This window comes from Sarcophilus harrisii, chromosome 4 (assembly GCF_902635505.1).
Source record: "Sarcophilus harrisii chromosome 4, mSarHar1.11, whole genome shotgun sequence".
NCBI classification, from domain to species: domain Eukaryota; kingdom Metazoa; phylum Chordata; class Mammalia; order Dasyuromorphia; family Dasyuridae; genus Sarcophilus; species Sarcophilus harrisii.
This window is the reverse complement of record NC_045429.1, coordinates 66,450,612-66,470,094: the sequence shown is the minus strand read 5'-3', so window position 1 is coordinate 66,470,094 and position 19,483 is coordinate 66,450,612. Positions and strand designations below refer to the sequence as shown.

Sequence of the window (19,483 nt, the reverse complement as noted above, 5' to 3'; positions counted from 1 at the left end):
GAGGTAATCAGAGTTAAGGGCTTGCCCAGTGTCATGTAGCTAGTAAGTATCTCTGAGGTTGGATTTGTACTCAGGTTCTCCTGACTCCAGGAGTGGAACTCCATCCATTGCACCACCTACATGCTCCTCAAGAAGGTTGTTGTCTGGGTGGCAATTTGGGGTTTTTAAATGGTTTTTCACCTTTCTCCATTATCTAGATACTGTGTAGATGAGTTGGGTCACTCCCCAGTTAGGACTCCAGCCAGCCTAATAGAAGAAGAAAGAGCTGCAAATAGCCAGGGGGAGTCCTGCCCACGCAGTTGTGGTTCATCTTTCCCTCTCTGGCTCAGCTTTGCAGTTGGTAGGTGTGAGACAAGATTAGGGATGTGGGTGGCACAGTACCATGACCCATACAATTTTTTTTTGGTCCCTTTCTTTATTCAGAAAAGAAGAGTAGCCCGAGACTCTGGGATCTTGCTGCTTTTAAGCAGATTTCTTCTTCTGTTTGAAAACTTTCTCCAGAGTGTGAAACCCAGAAAGATGGCTGCAGCTGGATTGGCACACTGTCTATCCCATCGTCCAGTTCCTACTATCCTATCTTGGCTGCTGTACAGGTGAGAAACCCTAGCCCTCCTCACCCTGTGATAGTTCAGGGTAGAGCTTGGCTTTCTACCACAGGGATGGAGGAGTATTTTTTGGGGGTAACTGTGGACCCCTTTTCTTGTCTTGCAGAAAGAATAAGTCCTGTTACCCTCGCCACTACAGGGCAGCAATCTGCAGGGAACTGAAGGTCCCCTTGACTATTGAAGAAGTCCCCACTCGTCCCATCCAACCTGATGAGGTAGGGGATCTCCAGAACCAAAAAGTCATGCTTAGGAAGACCCATGCCCTTTTTTCTTCTCCAGTCCACTGGGTGCTTATTGTTTAAGTCTTATGAGCTCCTTAAGGGAAAGTACTTTCTTTTTGTATTTATATTATCAACTCTTAAAACAGTGATTTCTCTCTTTCCCTCTTTCTTCTTTCCTTTTTCCTTTCTCCCTCTCTCTGTCCCTCCCTCCCTCCCTCTCTTCCTTCCTCCTTTCCTTCCTTTCTCTCTCCCTCCCTTCTTCCCTCCCTCTTCCTCCTGCCTTCCCTCCATCCTTCCCTCTTTCTCTTTTCCCTCCCCTCCTTTATTTCTTCCTTCCTTCCTTGCTTTTTTTTTTTTTTTGATTCATCCTGGGTTAGGGAGTTACTGGAAACCCCTACTTATGCTTCTCTTGATGCTGGGTTTGCCTTTTAAATGAATTCACTGAAATACTTAACTATCACTTCATTTTCTGCACCAAAAAGAAAAAAAATATAACAAAGAAGAAGGAGAAAAAGAAGGAAGGGGAAGAGGAGGACAGAGACAGAAAGAGATAGAGATAGAGAGAGAGAGAGAGAGAGAGACAGAGACAGAGAGAGACAGACAGAGACAGATAGAGACAGAGACAGACAGAGAGAGAGAGTGCCAGAGACACAGAGACTGAGGCAGAGACACAGAGGCAGGCAGAGAAATGGAGCAGCTATCTAAAACATAATAGCTGTTCCTTTAGAAAGAAAATAGGGCTTTTTTAAATGGGGAGAATAACACCTCTAGTATCTGCCTCTTATCATTGTTGTGCAGCTCAAACATATGCAATTTTAAATTTCCAGTCTCTATATAAATGTCAGTTGTTATCATCATCATCATTTAATTAGGTTCTGGATATAGCTGTTCTTTCTTTTTCCTCCAATTTGCCATATTTCTTATTTTCAAGCTTTGTAAAATGTAAAGTGCTGTACAAATATAGGTTAACTATGCTGCTTATTTGTATAGCACTTTCAGGCCTAGAAAGTATCTGTTGAATTGTTATTCTCACTGTTATCTTGTTCTCATCTTTTTTTTTTGTGTGGAGGTATTCAATATTTTATAGATTATAGCAGAGGTAGAGAAAATGACTGCTTTGAGTAATTGGATGAATTTTAGGATATAAGCTCAGTTTCTATAGAATCAGTGAATAGAGCGTAAGTGGTATCTACCACTTCTCTTGCTAGGTTCTGCCTCTATCTTTTGTCACTGACAGCACCTGTTTTATGAAGTTGAACTGGGAGTATTTAGAAAACCTATTGGGTATAGCTTGCTCTGGCATGGTGAAGAGAGGTGTGAATTTGGAGTCAGAAGGGATCAATATTTGTATTCTTTTGGCTTTTTTTTCTTTTTTTTTAAATAGCATTTTATTTTTCCAAATACATGTAAAACTAGTTTTCAACTTCATTTAATTTTTAATAGTATTTTGTTTTTTCCAGTTTCATTAAAGACAGTTTTCAATATTCATATTTTGGAAGATTTTGAGTTCCAATTTTTTTCTCTCCCTCTTTCTCCTTCACCCTCCCCAAGATGGCAAGCAAGTTGATATAGGTTATATATGTTTAGTTACATAAAACTTATTTGTACTTTAATCATTAACATGCATTTTTTCTTTTGAGTTTCAAATTTTCTTCCTCTTTCCTTCCCTTCCCCTTCCCTAAAACAGTAAGAAATTATAGAATTATATATGTGCAATCATGTAAAACATTTTCATATCAGCCATGTCGTGAAAGAAAGAACAGACCAAAAGGAAAAAAAAACTGAAAAAAATAAAGTGAAAAATAGTCCCTTTGATTTTCATTCAGACTCAATTAATTGTTTCTCTCAATATGGATAGCATTTGCCCTCATGCCCAAATCCTTTGGAATTATCTTGGATTACTGTATTTCTGAAAAGAGCTAAGTCAGTCATAGTTGATCATTGCACAATGTTGCTGTTACTATGTACAAAGTTCTTCTGGTCCTACTCATTTCACTTTGTGTCAGTTTATGTAAGTCTTTCGCAATCTGGATATTTTAATAGCTGTGAGATCATAGGCAAGTAACTGAACCTTTCTGAGCCTCAGTTTCCTTATCTACAAATTGGGGATAATAATATTTGTAATACTTCCCTCACGAGGATCTTTCAAGGAAAGCCCTTTGCAAAACTGAAAGTGTGCTCTCTAAGGGTCCACTTTAACCAAGGGAATTTGGAGAAATATGGTAGAGGGAGGAAACAAGAGGTTTCTTGATTTCCTGTTCTGTTTTCTCTTCACTAAAGTGATTTGCTGCCTTTCTGTTGCACTATTTAGTTTAGTCTTGCTTTTTCTTTGCAGGTCAGAGTTGATGTTCATTTCTGTGGGGTTAACTTTGCAGACATCTTGACCTGTCGGGGGCTGTATCAAGAGAGTCCATCACTTCCCTTCACACCTGGTAAGTAAGAGAATAGTTTTGGAGTTACTATGGTGCTTCCAGGGACTTTTTGGGAGGTAGCACAGTTGGGAAATGCTGCACGATGGGTAGAGGAAGATCTCAGGGAGTGCTGAGATGAAGCCAGAATCCTAGCTTTTAATTGGTTATGATGATAAAGCATCCCTAGGTTGACATCTGTTCTGAAGAATGTGTACTCTCAAAGGAGGTACTTCATGGTACTGAGAAAACCATTGTTTGAAGTAGTAGAGTGTCTGCTAGTTTGGGGAGATACTTGTATTTGTGGCTAATACAATAACAGACTTCTAGAACCTGGAGGAGCTCTCTAGATCAGGTTGTAGTGAACAAGATTGGGGTCCTGAAGGATTTAGTTATTTGAAGATCATTTAGCTAGCTAGTGACAGCACTAAAACTTTGGTGGATTTTATAATGAAGGAAGCTAGATTGCTCAAAGGATAGAGTGTTGGACTTATAATTAAGAAAAGGTGAGTTCACATCTTAAGGTACTACAGAAATTATAAATACTAGCTATTATTAAATTCACATGTAAAAATACAAAAAACTATAGTGATTTTGAGAGAAGCACTAGCAGTTGGGGAGCATTAGGAAAGTCCCAGGAAAGCAATAAAATTGAGTAGAAAGAATCCTGTCTCTAAGGTTTCCAGGTTTGAATCCCATGTCTGCTGCTGGCTGCTTGTGTGATCCTGATCATGTCATGGAGTTTTCTTAGACCTCAGTTTTCTCATTTGCAAAATGAGGGATTTGTAGCCTAATGGCTTTTTAGGTCCTTTCTAGTATTAGATCTATGATGTTTTGATTATATTCAAGGTGGTTCTTGAGTTGAGCTTCAAAAGAAACTAGGAATTCCCTCTCTATATATCATAAATATAAAATGGATGAGTACAAATGTAGTTTGGGAAGAAGGCATTAGCTGTGGAAGGAGGAAGGATTTCGAAAGGCATGCCAAAGATAGTACCTGAGATGAATCTTAAAAGAAGGTGGAGGATGTAATAGATAAATAGACACTCAGGTTTGTCTTCTGCTTTCAATACTAATATAAGCCCTAGGCCTTTGGTCTTATTATTCCAAAACTCTATTTGCTCAGTCAAAAAATGTATTCAAAACCCCAAAAGGTTGTTACTAGACTCAAAAAAAGATAATAAATGATGCTATTTTAAATGTTTACAAAGACTTTATATGGTCATATTAGTTTAAGTATTTGAAGGACAATCATGTGGCCCCAGTGGACAAATCTAAGAGCAATAGGTGGTGTTGCAAGGAGGTATATTTAAAGAAATATATATTTTTTTCTTTTTTTCTGAGGCAATTGAAGTTAAATGACTTGCCCAGGGTCACACAGCCAGGAAGTATTGAGTATCTGAGATCACATTTGAACTCAGGTCCTCCTGACTTCAGGGCTGGTGCTCTATCCACTGCACCAACTAGCTACCCCAAAGGAAGAATTTCTTAACAATCAGTGGTATTCCAGGGTGGAATGGGCAGTATCAAGTGATAGTATTTCTTTCCATTGGGAGTGTTCAAGTAAAGATCGGATGATTCCCTGTCAGGAATGTTTTAGAAGGAATTCTTCAGACTGGGACTAGATGACCACTGAGATATTTTTCAGTTCTGAAATTTGTGATTTTGTGAGTAAAGTTGCCAAGGTCTTCCAGGAGAGTGTCACAAAAACTTAAATCAGTTGCCACATACTTAGGATGTAATGGATTTTGGGTGCCCTATCCTTCCTTCTTCACTCTCAATTACAATGGTTCTAAAGAATTTTTAGCCTTGAGTCCTTGAACTTATTTTCCCCTCCCAATCCACAAGAAATGTATTTCAATATAATTGGTTTCCTTTGTAATATATTATTTAATGCAATTGAAAACATCATTCTGAGAACGGATTCATACACTAGATTGAGAGGTCTATGGTGCAAAATTAGGAACATCTATGAGGAAGCATGGTATATACACCTTTTGTCTCCATAAAACTGATTAGAAAGCTGATAAAGAAACATGATGGCATGAGACAAATGATCTTATTTTCCTTTTAGGATTAGAGCTTGCTGGACAGGTATTGGAAATTGGCACAAATGTCAACACCGTAAAGGAGGTAAATCGGCAGATCTGAAAGACTCAAGGGATTAGTACATGTTATGGGGTTCACGGGAAATGTGTTGGTGTGATTAGGGACTTTTTAAAAGATCTCTTTGCCAGCAGTCAATGAAGTCAAGAGGGGTCAAAGATGCATATATTTAGAACTGGAAAGGATTGAATCCAATACCCTCATTTTATAGATGAGAAAACTGAGTCACAGAGTCCAAGTGTTATGCTGGCTTTATACAGCTAATATTTCAGATAGGATTCGAACCCATGAGGAAGGGGCAATACTTTGGTCTCTCAATAGTGAGAAGAATGTTCTTAAGTCCATGTGTTTGTGACAAAAATAATACCAATACTGTAATATATGTCACTTGAAAGTGTTTTGAATAACCTCTGTCTGCACTGTTGTATCCCATTTCCACCACTCTCTGCCAGTACAATTCAGATTGCTTTGACAATTGGGTATTGGAATTTTGGTGGGAGCTATCTTACTCTGAATAGGTTACCAAGGGAATCAAGAGTCTCTTAGTGTTAAAGACAGAAGAGTTTTTCAGGCCATAATTTGACTGTGATACTAATACTTTTTTTTCTTTACAGGGAGATCGTGTTATTAGTGTGAATAATTTTAGCACCATGGCTGAACAATGCATTGTTGATCAGAAGGTAGCTTTACTTATCAAAAAGAATTCTGAATGAATTCTCTTCTCCTTTTACTTTTTCCCTCCCTTCTTCCCTTCTCCTTTTCTTTCCCCTTCTCTCTATCCCTCTTTCCTCTTTTGCTCTGCCCTTGTTCTTCTTTCCCTTTTCTTCCTTCCCTTATTCCTCAACTCCCTCTTTGCCTCTTTCTTTCCTTTCTCTCCTTCTCTTATTCTTCTTTCCCTCTTCCTTCTTTCCTCTTCCATTCCTCACCTTTCTCTTCCCTCTCCTTTTTCCTCTCCTTCCTTCCCCCTCCCACTCCATTCTCACTCTTTCCTCTCTCTCTCTCTCTCTCTCTCTCTCTCTCTCTCTCTCTCTCTCCTTTTTTTCTATCATGAAATTCTTTCCTTTATCTGCCACATCTTCCATCATACTACATACCAGGTATGTGCTCACAGCCAGTGTGGGAGAGGGACTCTGAAGATCTTCCAATAGATCTTGCTTTTTGTCCAATTCCTTTTTTTTGCTTCTAAAGTGCCTTTTCATGGAGATGCTGCCAATGATGATTTTCTAAGGGGAGAAACAGAGCCATTCTATAAAGCTGTATTGGGAAGAATTGGCCAACGAACAAAAGAAATACAGTTCACTGACATGTTTCTTGTCCAAACTATTGTTATTTGGTCCATTTCAGTAGCAAAACTGGTTTGGTGAATTGATCTGAAAGTGATAGTTTATCACATTAGAGTTTATGAAAGAAATGAAATCAAGTAGGCTTAAAGTCAATCACAGAATATACTATATCTAATTTCCTGTGATGTAGATATTATTTGTAGTTGAAAGTGCATTTGAGTTTTTTAACCTGGATCACTATAATTTCATGTTTTTATGTGGCTAAACCAAAAGTCATTTGTTTTTCACTTAAAAGGAAGATTTTTACAGAGTTTCCTTTCTTTGGTAAGTCAACCAGTAAATAATAATAGTTCTTTACATGTTTTAGTTCATTTTATCCTTACAATAACTTTATGAGTACTGTGATATTGTCTCCATTTTACTCATGAGGAAAGTGAGATATAGAAGGGTTCACTGATTTTATGACTCGCTCATAATCCCATAGACAATAAGGACAAGAATCAGAATTTGATCCCAAGACTTGCCTAACTCCAAGTTAACTTTCTCCATAATACTGCAATTCCATCCTGAATCAGCAGCTATTTATGGAACATTTACTCAATGCAAGGCATTATGGGGATACAAGAAACTGTAATCACAGGATAGCAGAATTGGAGCCAAAAAAGACCTTAAAGGACATTTAGTCCAACTCCTTTATTTCATAGATAAATAATTCAGTAAACCTCAGAGGCTCAGTTTCCTCATTTGTAAAACGAGAGAGCTACACAAGATGGTCTTTGAGATCTTGTCCTCCTCTCGATTGATATTTCTATGACCACTCCATGGTCACACAGCTTGTAAGTGTTATTTGAACTCAGGTTTTTCTTCTCATCTTTGCTATTCTCTCTCTCTAAGTGAGAAACTCTAATTTCTTTGCTTGTAGAAACTGTGGCAGATTCCAGATGGGATCTCCTACCAAGAAGCTGCTGCCCTTCCTGTATGTTATGGCACTGCCATCTTAGCCCTGGAACAGCGGGCACAGACAAAGCCTGGGTAGGTGTTCTGAGCTGTCTCTGTGGTCAGAAAGTACTTTCACCATCTTGGGAGACAAATAGTGTTTTTCACTTTATTCCCATTAGAAAATAATGTCTTGAAAATAAGACATTAAGGGACTTGCCCAAGCTTATGAGTAAAGGGAATGAGTTTCAGACTTTGGTCTCCTAAATTCAAGGCCAGCGTTGTTTTCCCCCTACAAATAGACCTGTTTCTCTGCTGAAGAATAAGAAATTAGAGAGTAGGGGTATGGACATCTTGTGTGTTCCTAGGGTCCCTCTTTCCTTAAATTTGACAGGTTGAGAAAAAGTTCAAGGGTAGCCCAAACCAAGCAATGTCTTATTTGCTAGTATGGAATTATAGAATGTTAGAAGTGGAAGAGATCTTAAGGTTGGGTAACCTTAACTTAAGAAGGGGAAAGAGACTCCAGAATGTTTCAAAATCTGGAAAATTATAGTTTTGGGTGCTTAAACCCTGGAATAACATTGGTTTTTTTCCTTTCCAACAAAGGGAAACTGTTTTGGTGACGGCGGCAGCTGGTGCCACAGGTCTTGCCTTGATAGATGTAGCATCAAACATTCTCCAAGCCAAGGTATCTGTTGTTATGTTCTGTTTTCCCCTGATACAGGGTATTTCTTTCAAATTGAGACTTCTTTTCAGAAATAAGTCAAGGGATTCATTTCAGTAGGAATCCCTTATACATAGTTCAAGTCAATCTGTAAATATTTATGAAGTGCCTACTACTTGCCAGCAGTGTTCTAAGCACTAGGATAGAAAGACAAAAGACATTCCTTGTCCTCAAGGAATTTATGATCTAATGGGGGGACGACATGCAGACAAATATATACAAATAAGATATAGACAGAAAAAAATGGGAATAATCAACAGAGGTAAGGTATTACCATTAAGGGGGTTTGGAAAAGTCTTTCTGTACAAGATGAATTTTAGTGGGGACTTGAAGGAAGCCAGGGAAGCCTGGAGGCAGAGATGAAGAGGAAGGAAAGCAGAATTTGAATCCAGGACTTTCTTAACTCCAAGCTTACTTTCTCCATAATACTGTAATTCCTCCCTGAATAGCTATTTATAGCATATTTACTCAATGCAAGGCATTATGGGGGATATAAGAAACTGTAATCACAAGATCGCAGAATTGGAGCCAAAAAGGACCTTTAGTCCAACTCTTTTATTTCACAGATAAATAATTCAGTGAACCTCAGAGGTTCAGTTTCCTCATTTGTAAAATGAGAGCTACACAAGATAGTCTCTGAGGGAGACAGCCAGGGAAAGTGCCCATTTTTCAAGGAGGTAGATATTATTGGGTAGAAGAATATGTATGAGTGTGGTATAAGAAGAATTGGAAAGGTGATTGGCAAAAGAGTGTGTGTTTGTGTATGATCAAGTTATGGAAGGCTTTGAAGACCCAACATAGGATTTTATAATCATTCCTAAAAAAGATAGGGAACCAGTTGAGTTTTTGAGGTTAGATCTATGGCTACCATCTTGGACTGCTCCTTTGGCTACCATAGTGTTGACTTGGAACACTGTTCTTTTATAGCATAAAATCTGGGATGCTGAAGGAACTACTAAAGTAGATATTATTTTTTTTAATTTGTTAAGGCGAAAAACCTTAACTCTGAAAATGTTCATGGTGGAAGAAGAAATTAAGGTGATCTGGCTTTTGAAACCTGTCTCTCGACTTCCTAGTTGTGTGATCATGGACTGCTTACAGAATATATTTCATCTTTAATTTCCATATTTAAAAATGACGGTAGTAATATCTACCTTAGATCTTTGTTATGAAACTCAAATGAAATGAGGTACATGCAGTGTCTTTCAAACTTCAAAGTTTGAAACTTCAAAGTACTAAGTAAATGTCAGATATTATCAATTATAATATGAGATAAATTTTTTTGTAGTTTTCTACGTAGGATTCAGTCAGCCCATAAGCATTTGCTAAGATTATTTTTCAAAGTTCTTCCCATATGGTAGGCATTGTGCTAAACTCTAGAGATACAAAAAAAAGACAAAAACATGGTTCCTGCTCTCACAGAGCTCACATTCTGATGGGGAGAAATGCATAAATGACTATGTACATACAATATGAATATGGTATGAATGAGAGGCAATCTTAGAGGGTACGGATTAGTTGGCGAGGGAGAGAAACAAGGTAAAATCACATTTAATCTGAGTCTTGAAGGAAGCCCAAGAAATAACAAGGGAGAGATGAGGAAGGAGAACTTTGTAGGTGTGAAGGATAGCCAGAGAAAATGCTTAGAGTTGGATGATGTCAGGACCAGCAAAAAAAAAGTACAGAGTGCTGGAGAGGAGTAAAATGGAAGAAATCCAGAAAGATAGGAAAGGATAAAATGGTAAAAGGCTTCAAAAGGCAAATGGGAGTTTTTGCATTTGATCCTAAAGATAATAAAGAATCATTTTACAGATGAGGAAACAGGCAAATGGGAGTAAGTGACTTGCTCAGAGTTACATAGCTGCTAAGTGTCTGAGACTAAATTTTAACTCTTGTCCTCCTGGTCCCAGGCTGAGTGCCCTATACTGGGCCATGTAGGTGCCCGAAGCCAAATTATAAGATCACAGAATCTCAGAATCAGAAAAGACTTCAGTGAGGAGGAATTCTTAACCCTCCCCTACCCTCACACACTGTAGATCCCTCTAACAGAGACTATAGACTATCTTCTCAGGATAAAATATTAAAAAGAATTCTTAATCGGCAGAAATGCTGAGTTTCAGTTAGAGGTAAGTGGAAATGATGTCATTTAAAAAAACAATCACTTTTGGCTCCAAAGTTAAGAATTCCTTATTTGTTCTGGCCCATAATACCTGATCAAGAATTCCCTCTATGCCATACCTGACAAGTGATCTCCCAGTTTTGTTTGAAGGTCTCCCAGGAAGGGGACTCCCTCTTTCTCTGGAAGCCTATCCCACATCTTAAGGATGTTTTTCATCAAGCCTGAACCTGTCTCCTTTTAATTCCCACCTATTGCTTTTAGTTTTGCCTTCTGTTACCAAGGAAAACAAGTCTAATTGTTAGCTCTTCAGCTAATTGCAATCATATTCCTCTTAAATCATGTCACTCCCTAATTCTTCTTTCTTTCTCATGAAACCTGCCCAGTCTCACCAATCAATCTTTATAATGCATGATCTCAAATCCTTGTTTCCTATTTTCCTCCTGCAGGTGATTGCAGCAGCTGGAAGTGATGAGAAGTGCCAACTGGCATTAAAGAGGGGAGCAAAGGCTGCTGTGAACTATAGCCAGGGCAATCTGAAGGAGGAACTGAAGAGATTAACAGGTGGTCAGGGAGTCGACGTGGTCATCGATGGTGTGGGAGGTGATGTTTGCCTCACTGCCCTCCGCAGGTGCAGTAAAGTCACCCCTTGGAAGGGCTTAGAATGGTCGCTCTAACTCAGGACTTGTCAATGGCGGGGCTAAATTTCTGGTCACCCCTTGGAAGGGCTTAGAATGACGGCTCTAAACTCAAGGCTTGTCAATGGCTGGGCTAAAATTTCTGGTGACCATCTTCTGGCTCTGACTTTCTGCTTTGTCTGATGCACACTTCTGCTCATGGATTTGAAGCACAGAGTTGCAGCTGGGTGGGTGAGAAGGGAGGTTCTTTTTTTAATTTTTTATTTATTATAATAACTTTTTATTGACAGAACCCATGCCAGGGTAATTTTTTACAACATTATCCCTTGCACTCACTTCTGTTCCGATTTTTCCCCTCTCTCCCTCCACCCCCTCCCCTAGGCAAGCAGTCCTATATATGTTGAATATGTCACAGTATATCCTAGATACAATATATGTGTGCAGAACCAAACAGTTCTCTTGTTGCACAGGGAGAATTGAATTCAGAAGGTAAAAATAACCTGGGAAGAAAAACAAAAATGCAAACAGTTTACATTCATTTCCCAGTGTTCTTTCTTTGGGTGTAGCTGCTTCTATCCATCATTGATCAATTGAAACTGAATTAGGTCTCTTTGTCAAAGAAATCCACTTCCATCAGAATACATCCTCATATAGTATCGTTGTTGACGTATATAATGATCTCCTGGTTCTGCTCATTTCACTCGGCATCAGTTCATGTAAGTCTTTCCAAGCCTCTCTGTATTCATCCTGCTGGTCGTTTCTTACAGAACAATAATATTCCATAATATTCATATACCACAATTTACCCAACCATTCTCCAATTGATGGGCATCCATTCATTTTCCAGCTTCTGGCCACTACAAATAAGGCTGCTACAAACATTTTGGCACATACAGGTCCCTTTCCGGAAGGGAGGTTCAAAAGAAAAATCTCAAGAGATGCAAATCATCATCATAATAGATATTAATATATATATTATATAAATAATATTCATATAGTGTTTTAAAGTGCTTTAAAATATTAACTCATTTTATCCTCACAACATTTGTGAGAATTAGATACTATTATTATCACCATTTTACAGATGAGGAAACTGAGGCAGTAAGAAGTTAAGTGACTTGCCCAGGTTCACAGCTAGTGTTATTTGAACTCAACTTTGGACTCCAGGATCATTGCTCTATTCACTGTGCCACCTAGCTGGAAAACATAGAAGTAATTTGCTGAGAAAGTGATGTTTGTCAAATGATGCAAATGATATACTGATTATGCATAAATCTAAGATAAGTGAGCTTGTAGGATGTATCCCTCAGGAGGAAAAACTCATAAAACCCATCCTTTAGAAAAGATAGTGACTAGTATGGCCACCCTACCTCTACATTTATTTTTATTCATTCATTCATTCATTTATGTATTCATTTATTCATCCATCCATCCATCCATCCATCTATCTATCTATCATCTATTTTTTGCTGAGGCAATTGGGGTTAAATGACTTTCCCACAGTCACACAGTTAGGAAATTGTGTCTGAGACAGGATTTGAACTCTGATCCTTCTCTCCTTAGGACTTGTGCTCTATCCACTATGTCATCTAGCTGCCCCTACATTTATTTTTAGTAAATAAAATATTCTAAAATGTCCTTGCGGAAGCTATGGCTTAAAGACTCCAACAATTAGTCAATCAATAAACATTTATCTAATACATAGCTCAGGGCAGCTAAGTGGCACAATGAACAGAGTGCCCAGCCTACAGTCAGGAAGTCTCATCTTCCTGAGTTCAAATCTACCTCAGACACTTACAAGCTGTGTGACCCTGGGCAAATCACTTAATCCTGCTTGCCTCAGTTTTCTCATGTGTAAAATGAACTGGAGAAGAAAATGGCAAGCCACTCTAGTAAATCTGCCAAGAAAACAGCAAATAGGGTCATAGAGAGTTGGACATAACTGAAAACAACAGAGTGATGAATAAGTAGAACTACTCTGCTGGCTTCTGAAGAAAAAAATAAAAAAGAATGAAAGAAAAAAACAAAAATATTCTTTATTATCAAAAATCCCATTTTCTTTTGGGGATGCCTATAGTTAAGACAATTTTTTTTTTAAAGCAAATCTAACTTGAGTTTTGTATGTTTGGACTTTTTTGGATTTTTTTTAAACTTGGGATACACTTGTATAGGTAAGTATTTATAACAAGGAGAATTGAGAAAAGAAAGACTTTGTCCACCTAAAGACTCATTTGTCTTTCATCCTTAAAGTCAAGTATACTGGTTTCTTTTTATTTGAATAAACTCACTTAGTAAACCAGTTTAAGAAAGTGAGAATTATCCTTTGTGTTCTGCTGATCTTGGAGTCAGGAAGACTGGGTTCAAATCCTATAAGTGTATCATGCTGTAAATCACTTTTCTAAGTCCTCACTTATAAACGTTGTGAGGATTGAATCAAATAATGTATGGAAAGCCTTTTGCAAATCTTTAAATTCTAAATCAGTATCAGTTATTACTGTGATCCCGAGCAACTAGGTCAGTGGAGAGAGTACTATGCTTGGAAGACCTGAGATCAGATGCTGCCTCAGTTGCTTGCTAGTTGTATGATCCTGGACAAATCACTTAACTCTGTCTCATTCCCCATCTGTAAAATGAACCAGAGAAGGAAATGGCAAGACCACCCTAGAATCTTTGTCCTCAAAACCCTAATGGGACCACAAAATGCTGAACAGAACTGATAGAACTGAATAACAAATTATTGTGGTTTACTGGGATTTCTAGAAGTAGGAAAGAGGCGCTTTGCTTTTTTTGTGTTAGAACATTATTTGTTGTCTTTTCCCCCTTAGCCTGGCCTGGGAGGGCAGGATGGTGGTGATAGGCTTTACAGGAGGATCAATTCTGTCTATCCCGTCCAATCTCCTCCTGCTGAAGAACGTGTCGGCCATGGGCGTGTACTGGACCCGATATCAGAAAGAGAATTTCCCTGTCTTCTCAAGGTGCATGTCCTCAGCTCTTCAGTACTATAAGGAAGGATCCATCAGACCCCACATTGGAAGAGTCTTTAAGCTGGAGGAGGTGAGATGTTACTAAAAGAAGGGCAGAATGGGGTTTCCTCCTGGGAATGGCCAAATGGTCAGAAAGTCTACTGTGCCATTGAGTGTTGTGCTTTCAGTAAAAGTCTAAATTCTCTTCTCTCTCTCTCTCTCCTTTAATATGGAAGGAAAAAAAGAACTCAGGCTAAACTAATGATATCCCATAGACTGCTAGAAGGTAGGATTGTTGCCAGTATTTCGAGGTAGCCTAGTCAGAGAGACTAATGTCCTCCAAAGCCCTCAGTACCTAGGCATGAGTACCCTAGAGTATGAGGAGATAACTAAGCTCTAAAGGATAGATTCATCCTAGCTTGGAAATTTCTCTCTGTCTTCCTGGGCCATGAAACAGGGGTAAAATAACTGTGTCTTAGAAAACATTTACCATGTAGAATCATAGATTTAGGGTTGTCAAGGACTTTAGAGACCCTTTAGTCCAATCCTTCAGTTTATTAGTGAAGGAGCTGAGGTCAATATCCATTAAATTATCAGCCCAAGATCATACAAGTACTAAATGTCTAAGCAGAATTTGAATTCAGTCCCCTTGCCCAGCAAATTTTCTATTCTCCCAGGCTGCCTTTCTCCCTGGTGCTACTGCTGAGACTGTGCTGTTCGACAAATAACCTGAAAAGCAAACACTGAGATCATTTCTTGAAATCAATTGACCATCATTAATTGTTTCCTATGGGCTAAGCTAGTCTGGGGGCCAAATACCAAGAATGAAACAATTCCTACTTCCACAGACCTTAAATTCATATCAGTGGTCGGTTCCCCAAAAGATTATCCAGAGGAAAAGGGACTTTTGACCTTTGATTTAAAAAAAAAAAAGACATTTAAAAAGTTCTGCTAGATGATATAAATTGAGATCCTGTGAAATGAATGCTAAATCATGGTGGGTATCATGGGATAATATAATTCGATTAGTCACTGAAATTAATTTTGTTAGCAGTTAACTTCCTTTTTTCAGTCCCCCACAGTCCCATTTAAGTGGCTTTAAGCTTCCTCTAAAGTGTAACTATGTGCATACATCTCTAATAAACTTGCAAATGTGAATCTGTTCTGCATATGCTATAGAGCATTTATTTTTTTGAATACTTGGCTGGCATTATTTAAAACCGCCTAAAACTCTTCTGGTGACTACAACTTAAAATTGTGTGTTACCAGTAGGGAATTATTCAAATGGAACTCATCTGGGCTCCCCAAGCTGGTTGAGTGAGCTTCCCTGCCCACGTGTTTCCCAGGGAGCCAGTTTTCTTCCTTTTTTTCCTCTCCTGTGGAGAGATGCCTTTATCTATTTCTTTGGGGGAACCTGTCAACGAGGAATATTTTGTTTATCTTCCCACAATTTTTTGATTGCCTGTTGGCAGAAAAAAAAATAAGGAGACCAGGATAGAACAAAGTATCAAAATATGTTTCTTTTCCTTTTCCCATTCTGCTGGCACTCACTTATATCCTGTTTTATTTGAACCTCAGTTTCCCCATAGATAAAATGGGGTTACCTATACCTCTAATCTCTATCTCCTGGGACTGTTGCAAGGCTGAAATGGGGCAATTGGATGTAGAGAGGTTTGCAAACTTTGATGCACAATATTTTTGGAGAGTTATTATTTTTCTATTATATTATTTTTATATTTTATTCGTATAATGATATCTAGCATTATTCTACTACTGAGAGATAAAGGTGCTGGAGTGGATCCCCCAGAATAAGACCCAGATTATGTAAAGTAGACATTCTTGAGTCTCTCACACACTTTTTATTTGGTTTGCTTTAGATAATTCACTTAATCTCTCCTCACCCTGCAGTTGTTCTCTAAGATTAGGATTCAAATTCACCTCAGGAAGGGAAAAAAGTAATGTTGCTAAGAATCATCTGGGGTTTAGATAACTTTTCTAAGTTGCACCAGCCTTTGGGTCAACCTGGATCCAGTTTGTTTCTAGTGGAGATGCCTAAGAGAGGAAAGCCCCTTAAATACTGGAGAGACCTTTGATAAGTTTCTAAGCCCAGAAGGACCAGTTTTAGATTTTTTTTTTTGCAGAACAGCCTTCTTTTTCTTCCAAAGAAGCTCTAAAGAGGGGCAGTTAGTTGGCACAGCAGATAGGGCACCAGCCTTAGATTCAGGAGTCAAATCAGATCCTTAACACTTGACACTTACTAACTGGGTGAACTTGGACAAGTCACTTTAACCCCATTGCCTCAAAAACCCAAACAAAGAAGTTCTAACACTCAAGATGCAGCACAATAAGGCATGGGTGGCATTCAAAACCTTTGCGTATCAGTCCTTATTAAATATCAAAATCCATCATTTAAGTTTATAGACTTAGGCAGAGGGGGCAGAAAGTGGTGGTATTGAGAGAAATTTTTTTTTTAAAGGAAAATCTATTATATTGGATTACTTGCCATCTAGGGGAGGGGTGGAGGGAAGGAGGGGAAAATTTGGAACACAAAGTTTTGAAAGGGTCAATGTTGAAAAATTATCCATGCTCATGTTTTGAAAATAAAAAAGCTTTAATAAAATAATAAAAATATAAAAAAATAAAATAATAAAAACAAAATGTTTTCTTATGAGTTTCTGGCAAGTAGCAGGGATCCACTATTTTAGTAGTTAGTGGAAAGAGTGATGGTTACCATTCTTGGTCTCAGTTTCCTCAACCGTAAGATGTGGAGATTTGACTAGGTGATCTTAAAGGAATTTTCCTGCCACAACTATTTGGTGCAGAGATCCTACACTGTCAGATAAGTGTGAGTTTGAGGATGGAGCTCAATGCTTTTGCCAATGGCAAAAAAAGTCTGCATGTCTGTATACTTGCATGATATCTTGCTATCTTGTTTTCTTACAGATCAATGATGCCTTTGAACATGTGACCCAGCGTAAAACTACAGGCAAGGTCATCCTCTCTGTTAAATGAATCTGCTTGTGAAGATTTGGATGTCAAAGTCTTTCTTGCTGCTCCTTAGGAATATGTTGTCTCCACACTCCTGCAGTCTAGAGAGAATAAGAATGTGCAGCAAATGGGCTCTCACACTGCCATGTTTTTTTTTTTTTTCCCTGCACTGGACTCCCATATCTAGAAGGCACTTCTTTACCCCAGCATTCTAAATACACAGCGAATGCCACTTCCCAATCCTGTTCTCCACTCTCTCCTTCGCCTACTTAGAGCTCTCTCTTTCTGGAAATCACCTTGTTTCACTTTCTATGTATACTTTTCATCTGCACAAAAGCTCCTTGAGGGCAAGCTGTAATTTTAGTTTTTGGAAAGTGTGCATAGATTTAGAAAGAATGGACGCTTCCCCAGCATCACATCACCTTGTGCAAAGGAAGTGATTAAAGTAAGGGCAGCTGAGCACATTGGGTAGTGTGCTGGTCATGGAGTCAAGAAGATTTATCTTTCTGAGTTCAAATGTGACCTCAGACACTTACCAGCTGGCAAGTCATTTACTCCTGCTTGCCTCACTCTTGCCATTTGTAAAATAAGCTGGAGAAGGAAACAAAAAAAATATCCCAAAAGGGGTCATGAAGAGTTGGACACTATTGAGGAACAGGTGGGGCAGCTGGGCAACAGATTAAAGGAAGATCTGAGTTCAAGTTTAGATTCAGATACTCGCTAGCTATGTGACTCTGGGCAAGTCATTTGACTTCTGCCTTAGTTTCCTGTGAAAAAAGAGGCATAATAATAGACTCTACATCCTAGGACTTTTATGAGGATCAAATGAGATATCTGTAAAGTATTTAGCAAAGATTCTGGAATATAATAGGCACCCAATGAATGTTTATTCCTATCACTTCCCCCTGAACAATGGCAGAGTGACTTTAAACTTCTTTGTACAGGGCTGGTTGATAGGGATGATAGGAACCAAGTCTTTTTGGATAAGTGCTTTATGTTGTCTTGGGCACAGTGTACCCAAAATTTCTCTTTAGGTAGATATCAGATATTAGGTAGATCAGCATGGCTCCCTTGATACCTGCAAAGGATAATAAAAACCCACATCTCCTGGATGACATCATGCTGTGTCACCTACTGGGTGAGATTTGAATTTCTTCTTTGCCCAAGTCTGCATTGAAAAAAGCTGTTAAAAGCCTTCCTGAAACAGGACTTGATTGGTTGATTTTTTTTCATAAAAATCTTTGGTTTTGCTTTCATAAAAATCTTTCTAGTTCTAGAATATCACTAAGTAGTAGGGGTTTCTTAACTGCCAAGTTAATGAGCAGAAGGTTTAGTGAATTAAAATAAGGAAATAAACGTGCTTTATAGTGTGACTACACATTTTCTTTCTTCATGGGCCCTTTTCTTCTTTGTCCCCTTCCATGGTCCAGCCAAAGAATTCTTACATGGTACTCTGCTTGCCTTCTCAAAATATATGACATACAGTTTTTTCTAAAATAAAACAAATTAAAATTAACTTTACTTAGAGGATCTCATGATCCCCACTCAGATAGGAAAAATCATTCCAGATGTCAGAGGATCATCAGTTCTGCATTATTACATGCAGTTGGCAGATTGTCCAGGCTTAGCTTAGTCAGACTTTCTGACATATAGTAGGCGCTTAATAAATTCTAGGTGAATGACTTTTTTTTTAAAGTTTTTTTTTTTTATTTTCAAAACACACACATAGATATTTTTCAGCATTTACTCTTGCAAAACCTTATGTTCCAATTTTTTTTCTCCATTTCTTCCCTCCATCTCCTCCCCTTGATAGCAAGTAATCCAATATATGTTAAACAGGTACAATTCTTCTATACATATTTACACAATTATCACAAGAAAAAATCAAATCAAAAAGGGAAAATGAGAAAGAAAATAGAAAGCAAGCAAACAACAAAAAAAATGAAAATACTCTGTTGTGATCCACATTCAGTTCCTATAGTGCTCTCTCTGGAACTGATCTGAATCACCTCGCTGTTGAAAAGACCCACTTCTAGATGACTGACTTTGAAAAATGACCAGTTGGTGTCTTAAATAACGAAAATATATAGTATCACTTCCTTAGCTCAAAGTGACAATAATTAAGGCAGGTGAGTTTCTTTGCTTTTTGACAAGTATAGGCGAGAATCCCTAAGGAACTGTTTTCTGCTGTCCTCATGTTCCTGCTTCACTGGAAAGATTTGATTTGAAAGTATTTGACATATCTTCTCATCATAGATTTCCACTTGCACCATTAGGTAGCTAAGAAATCAATGAGGCTCCAAGAAACAGACTATATTCTAAAATTCCCAGGTTTACTTAGTTTTCTCTTCAAGGTAGAGATCAATCCCACCCACACCCCTTCTTAGTTCAGTAATATTCAGCTGGCTGTCCACCCACAAAAACTTCCTTATCAAAATGAATGGAGGGTTTGGGCTGAGAAGTTTGCAGTATGTATAAAGTGATGGGATAACTCT

At 38.3% G+C, this 19,483-nt stretch overlaps 1 protein-coding gene across 1 annotated transcript; it reads left to right on the top strand.

Moving 5' to 3' along the window:
• The first annotated feature begins 381 nt into the window (after positions 1 to 381).
• LOC100933224 (quinone oxidoreductase-like protein 2) lies at positions 382 to 18,689 on the top strand. Its single transcript, XM_031936935.1, has 10 exons — positions 382 to 593; positions 712 to 820; positions 3,162 to 3,258; positions 5,309 to 5,367; positions 5,955 to 6,020; positions 7,546 to 7,655; positions 8,166 to 8,247; positions 10,849 to 11,030; positions 13,863 to 14,091; positions 16,944 to 18,689. The coding sequence occupies exons 1-10, from the start codon at positions 520 to 522 to the stop codon at positions 17,010 to 17,012; spliced, it is 1,077 nt and encodes a 358-aa protein (XP_031792795.1). The 5' UTR covers positions 382 to 519; the 3' UTR covers positions 17,013 to 18,689.
• The last annotated feature ends 794 nt before the right edge of the window (positions 18,690 to 19,483 follow it).

What these genes read in the sequence shown, in the direction of transcription:
- LOC100933224 (XM_031936935.1), top strand. Translation starts at nt 520, where the DNA reads ATGGCTGCAGCTGGATTGGCACACTGTCTATCCCATCGTCCAGTTCCT. An exon ending in CTATCTTGGCTGCTGTACAG is followed by an intron (nt 594 to 711) that starts GTGAGAAACCCT and finishes CTTGTCTTGCAG; the next exon opens with AAAGAATAAGTCCTGTTACC. An exon ending in ATCACTTCCCTTCACACCTG is followed by an intron (nt 3,259 to 5,308) that starts GTAAGTAAGAGA and finishes TTTTCCTTTTAG; the next exon opens with GATTAGAGCTTGCTGGACAG.